This window comes from Parasteatoda tepidariorum, chromosome 1, assembly GCF_982258835.1.
Source record: "Parasteatoda tepidariorum strain Cologne lab strain chromosome 1, Ptep-v5.0, whole genome shotgun sequence".
NCBI lineage: Eukaryota > Metazoa > Arthropoda > Arachnida > Araneae > Theridiidae > Parasteatoda > Parasteatoda tepidariorum.
Window position 1 is genome coordinate 87,490,503 of NC_141755.1, and position 6,791 is coordinate 87,497,293.

General features: G+C 34.6%; 1 protein-coding gene across 1 annotated transcript; it reads right to left on the reverse strand.

Annotated features, from left to right (window-relative positions):
* Positions 1–803: 803 nt before the first annotated feature.
* Positions 804–4,475, reverse strand: LOC147816597 (uncharacterized). Its single transcript, XM_087156965.1, has one exon. It carries the CDS (start codon positions 4,473–4,475, stop codon positions 804–806), a length of 3,672 nt encoding a protein of 1,223 aa, XP_087013091.1.
* Between the last annotated feature and the right edge of the window lie 2,316 nt (positions 4,476–6,791).

The window sequence follows — 6,791 nt, forward strand, 5'->3', positions numbered from 1 at the left end:
GTCAGAAATAGAAGAGAAAAAGTTTTAAAATTACGAGAAAGGTTGAAAAAAAGGGAGGAAAAAAAAAGAGAGAAAAGTTTTTAAAAAAAGATAAAAATACTTAGTTAAATAATGAAAATGACCAAAAAAATATTTTGTTTGAGGAAATAAAATTTAGTTCAAGTTGCAAGTACAAAAAAGAAAAATTAAGGTTGCCTACTACATCCCCTTCCTAAATTTTAGTATTAAAGGTAAGAGAGAAAATTCATAAAAAACAGAACGATAGTTGTTTAAAGGGGTACAAAGAAAAATAAAAAGGATAAGTAAATTACATTCAATTAAAAGTTTCTAAAATTTTTAAACAAACGAATGCATAAAGGTTAGGGACATGTGCAACTCACTGGACTTCCCTTACATCCACCTATACAGGTGAGACGGGACACCATCTTACACCGCCGCAATGAGCTTTAGACAAAGAAGTGGACAGGGGTCTGTCCAGACAATTTGTGTGTTGTCAATTCGATGGATGTTGATTAAACGATTCGATAAACAATAACAAACAAGTTTATTTTTAGTTATGATAATGAGAAGATGTTCTCTCGTTGATGGTTACATACATTATCCTTCTCTCGTTCATTGAGCGCATGCGCATTCCTAAAAAGTTACAGATGGCGCTGCTCCATGCCGCCCACCTTGAAAGCTTTAAGAGCTTTCAAATTACAACATAGAATCTGAAATGAACAAAAAACATATTAATTAATAATAAGTAAAAATTAGTTTATACAGGACTTCTTGATTGAATTAATGAACTTAAAGTCAAATGTTCAAAGTTTGCAAAGTTTTGTAACAGCTCTTGATGTCATGCCCTCAGCTGTTTTTAATGCCACGACTCTAACTTTTCCATCATGTCCAGGATGCACAGAGATCACTCGACCAAGTTTCCATTTCGTTGGTGGAAGATTATCATCCGAAATGAGGACAAGATCACCAATAATTAAGCTTTCCTTTGCCTGCTTCCATTTTGATCTTTGCTGCTGTTGAAGGATATACTCTTTCTGCCAACGATTCCAAAAATGTTGGACGATTCTTTGAATTAACTGCCATCTGGAAAGACAGTTCATCTTTGTTGTGCTGTAGTCTGATTCAGGTATAGCTGTTAGAGGACCACCAGCTATAAAGTGTCCAGGAGTTAATGCTGTCAAATCACTTGGATCGCTAGACATCGGTGATATTGGACGTGAATTTAAGCACGCTTCAATTTGTGTGAATACAGTATAAAGTTCCTCGAAAGTTAGTGTTACGTTGGATACGATTTTTTTAAGATGTTGTTTCACACATTTTATGTTAGATTCCCAAATTCCTCCCATGTGTGGAGAATTTACCGGGTTAAAATGCCATTCGATTCCATTTTCACTTAAATGATGTGACACTTCATCATTGTGCTCATATGATTTAAGAAGCGTTGTAATTTCTGCTTTTATTTTACGATTTGCTCCAATGAAGTTAGTGCCGCAGTCACTGTATATATGTGAGCATTTTCCTCGACGAGCAATAAATCGTTTAAGAGCTGCGATGAAAGAGTTAGTTGTTAAATCGCTGACAAGTTCCAAGTGCACAGCTTCCGTTGAAAAACATATGAATAGAGCTAAATATGCTTTGGACGATTTAGCTCTGGTAGCTCTCGAAATTTTTACCAAAAAAGGTCCACAATAGTCCACACCGCAATGTGTGAATGGTCGGGAGGGATTTACGCGTGAAGCTGGTAAATCTCCCATTTGTTGCGTTAATCGTTGAGCTCGATGACGCTTGCACACCATGCAATTCGCTATGATGCTACGTATAGCTGATCTGGCTGAAATAATCCAAAACTGCTGTCTCACGCATGCTTGCATTAATTGAGCACCAGCGTGTAAGTGATTTAAATGAATGTCTGTTAAGATTAATTTGGTTAAGGAATGTTCTTTAGGTAAAAGAATCGGATGCTTTTGTGCATCTGAAATGTTCGCATGTCTTAATCTACCGCCCACCTTTAGTAATCCATTATGTAGCACTGGATTGAGCGATAGAATTTTGCTTTTCGCTAAAAGCGGTTTCGACTTTTGTATAGTTTCTACCTCAGCACTGAAGACTTCCATTTGAGTCTCTTTAACACAAAACATCAAAGCATGTTTAAGTTCTGAAGCAGTGAGAAATGCTAGATTTCTTTCATTAGGCGGTTTTTTACAGTTTTCAATGAATCGAAAACAGTACGCAGTCACTCGTTTTAATTTCGATAGAGAGGAGAACTTTTGTAGGAGACCAAATGTTGGAGGTCCTTCCTTCGTTTGAGTCAATAGACTTGCTAACTTCTTCTCTTCACGTTTGATTTCTAACTGATTGTCTTCAGTACATGTGGGTTCATGAAAAATGTATTCGTATTTATCCAGAAATGGTGGTCCGTTCCACCAAAGGTTATGCGTTTTAAGCTCGCTTGTGCCAATGCCTCGAGAAGCGCAATCTGCTGGGTTATCTGAACTTGTCACATAATGCCAAGTCGCATTAGGTATGAATTCATGAATTTGCGCGACACGATTTGCTATAAATGTTTTCCATCTATTGGAAGGGGAATTCAGCCACGCGAGAACGATTGTCGAATCACACCAGCAGAACGTTTCATTAAAAGAAAGATTTGTACCCGAAATTAACACTGACATTAATTTTGCTAACAGATGAGCTCCACATAGTTCTAATCTAGGTAACGTTAACTTTTTTAAAGGAGCTACTTTTGATTTTGACGTAATTAAATTTATCTGAATATCTCCATTGTTATTTATGGATCGCACATAGATAACAGCTGCGTACGCTTTTTCCGACGCATCTGAGAATCCATGTAACTCATATTTTACTGCGTTATTGATTAAAACATATCTAGGAATTTCTATTTCTTCTAACTTGTGTAAATTGTTTTTGAATTTATCCCAAATGTTTTCTAGATGCGGTGGTAAGTGATCATCCCATTCTAACTTTTCTTTCCATAACGTTTGGATTAAAATTTTACCAACTATCGTTACTGGTGAAATCCAACCCAACGGATCGAATAACTGGGATAACATGGATAAAACTGAACGTTTAGAATTATATGCATGCTTAGAATTAATTGATAATTTAAAGAAAAATACATCTTTTTTAGGGTCCCACAATATACCCAACGTTTTAATTGTTTTTTCTGACTGAACCTGATATTGACTTAAATCTAACAAATCATCGCTCAAATTTTGTAATACTGGTGGTTCATTTGAAGCCCATTTTCTGAGTTCAAACCCACCTGTTTTTAAAAACGCATTGATTTCTGATTGTAACTTAATTGTACTTTCAATTGTTTCTGCCCCTGAAATAAGATCATCTACATAAAAATCCTTCATAACTGCTTGTGCAGCCAAAGGGAATTTATGTCCTTCATCATTTACTAATTGTTGAAGGCATTTGGTGGCTAAATAAGGCGCTGCCGCTGTTCCATATGTGACCGTAAGCAGACGATAAGTGCTTATTGGTTCATTAGGAGAATTTCTCCAAATGATTCTCTGAAAATTAGAATCACTGGGAGCAACTCTTACCTGCCTATACATTTTAGAAATGTCTGCTTTCAGGGCGATTTTTCTTTCTCTAAACCTTAATACGAGATTAAAAAGATTATCCTGAATAGTTGGTCCAATTAACAAATTATCGTTTAATGAAATATTATTTGTGGTTTTTGCAGAAGCATCAAATACTACGCGAAATTTAAGATCCGATTCATTTTTTATGCAATGATGAGGAATGTAATACGCAGATTCCATGGCAGTATTTAACTCATGGTCGGGAACTATTTCCATGTGACCTAATGTCAAATAATCACTCATGAACTTTGAATAACTCTGCATTAAGATTGGTTGACGAGAGAGTTTGCGTTCGATTTGCTTAAAGCGATTAATTGCGATTTCTCTTGACTCACCGAGAGGTTTTGCGTCTTGCTTAAATGGCAAGTGTACAATATATCGACCAGAGTCATCTCGGGAATGAGTTTCCTGAAAATGTTTATCACACTGAATTTCGTCTTTAGTCCACTTGCAAGAATTAGGAACTTCTTCAACTTGCCAAAATTTTTGCAAGGAAGAATCTATATCACTAATACTATGATGCACGTGAACATCTTGTATCGATTTAGATGTTGTAGCTTCCCCAAAAATAACCCAACCAAATATCGTTTCATGTGCTGCGATTGAGCCATGAGGTGCTTTGATACAGTTACCAACAAATATGTCTGAACAATAATCTGCACCTAAAAGTATATCTATACGTCCCGACACATTATAATTTGGATCTGCCAATTTTAATGAATCAAAACAATCTAACGCTTTTGTATCTACTGAGCACTGAGGTAGATCACAAGTAACCTTTTTCAAAATATGTAATTCAGACAGTACAGATTTTTTGTTATAACATGAAATTAAATTTACAGTTACACAACCATTTGTCATAGCAGTTTGTTTTCCCGATACGCCCGAAATGCGTAATTTAACAATTTTTCTGTTTAATTTTAAATTTTGAACACATTCTTCACTAATGAATGACGATTGTGACGCGCTGTCTAGTAAAGCACGGCATTTTTGAAAATTACCACTAGAATCAATAACATGAATTATAGCTGTGGGTAATAAAATTTGCTTATTTTTAAAATTAGAACAGTGTGTTGATACTATCGGCTCAACTACCGTTTCCGATGTAACGTTAACATTTGTATTTTGATTTTTATCGATATGCAATAATGTGTTGTGTTTTAGACCGCATTTTTTACACCCACCACTACTAATACATGCTGATGTAACATGATTCCCCCTTAAACAGTTTTTACAAATCTTATTTTTTACAAGAAAATCTTTCTTCTGATTATAAGAAAGTTTCATGAAATCCTCACATTTATAAATTTGATGATGTCCTTTACAAAATAAACACATTTGAGGAACCATTAAATGCGATGATACATTTTCATTTTTACTAAACGATTTATATTTATTTTGAATAGGCATTACTCGTTTGTTTACATTAATCGAAGCTAAAGCAGAAGCACGCAGTTCCAAAAAGGCTTTAAATTCTGAAAACGATCTGAGTGAACGATCTTTATGTGACAGATGCCACTCCTTCAAAGATTCGGAATCCAATTTCTTACGCAAAAAATAAATAAGTATGGTATCCCATTTGTCTATGGGCTGACTCATCACTTCCAACACATCTAAGCATTGATTTGTTACATCTATTAATTTACGCAACCCTTGCGCGCTTTCCCCTTGCACATTCGGCTGAGAAAAAAGCTTATCTAAAGTAGAATAAATTATTTCTACATTATTTTCATAGCGATCGTTAATTAATTTCCACGCTTTAGCATAGTTTGCATCTGATATTTGAATATTTTGAATTATTGTTAATGCTTCACTCTTTAAAGACAATTTTAAGTACTGCAGTTTTTGAACATTATTTAGTGATGAATTATTATGAACGGTAGATAAAAAAATATCTCGAAATGAAATCCAGTTACAAAAATTACCAGAAAAAGTAGGTAAATCAAGGCGCGGCAATTTGATGTTAGTATTTGACTCTTTATTATTATTTTCGCTTTCCATTAATTTCGATTCTGTTTTGAACATATGCGCAATATTTATTTTTAATGTTTCGATTTTGTCCGCCATTATGTTGAATTCCGTTTCATTTTCTTGAATACATTTTTCATCACATGTACACATTATATTTTCATGAATATTCATGAGTTCGGACCACAGCTCGTCAGCTTGCGTCGCATAAATTTGCACAGTGACATTATCATATGTTGTGGATGATAGTTTTTCAATATTATTTGTAAGTCGAGTGCACTTACCTTTTAATGTTGAACGTTTTCTCATAAGCGCATCCATGTTTGCGCTATGAAAAGTTTCGGTTTACGTTGCGATGGGGTTCGATTATTAGACTGAATAGAACGTTTTTCAAATTTTCAGTGTCCCGGATGTGGAGGCACCATGTTGTCAATTCGATGGATGTTGATTAAACGATTCGATAAACAATAACAAACAAGTTTATTTTTAGTTATGATAATGAGAAGATGTTCTCTCGTTGATGGTTACATACATTATCCTTCTCTCGTTCATTGAGCGCATGCGCATTCCTAAAAAGTTACAGATGGCGCTGCTCCATTGTGAAAGGTCCGTTTTTCGTGAAATTGTGAAAAAATTACTCACATTCTTTCAACCAGGGTCCGCTTTTAGGAATTTGTGCAAATAGGGTCCGTCATTGCAAAAAAAAAAAACTTTTTCAAGGAGTTTTTAAATTGTAAAGACATACAACAACATACAAATATTTGGTATTTATCCTATACTGCTGAGCGCAGAATATTAATTTCGGACGAATAATGGAAGAATCGTCTGCCGAAGACAAAACTTAATTCGTTTACCTCTATCTTTCTTATTTTCTGCCCTGGAAAGGGTTTATTCGATCAACAAAACAATAATGAAGATAAACAAATTTGTGAAGGCTCCGATTAAAAGAAAAATCATTTTGTGAAGGGTCCGTTTTTAAGTTAAAATATTTTGTGAAGGGTCCGTTTTTATGAAAAGATATTTTGTGAAGGGTCCGTTAACGGACCCAAATTTCTTCTAAACAGACCCCTGGTGGATATTAGTAATAATTTTAGTATCAAAATGAAAAAGAAAAGGGAACAATATTTAGTTAAAGGGGTTCAAAGGATCAAGAGAAATAAAAAAAGTTTCAATCAATTGGATTTAGTTAAAAATTTTCTTTAAAAAAGT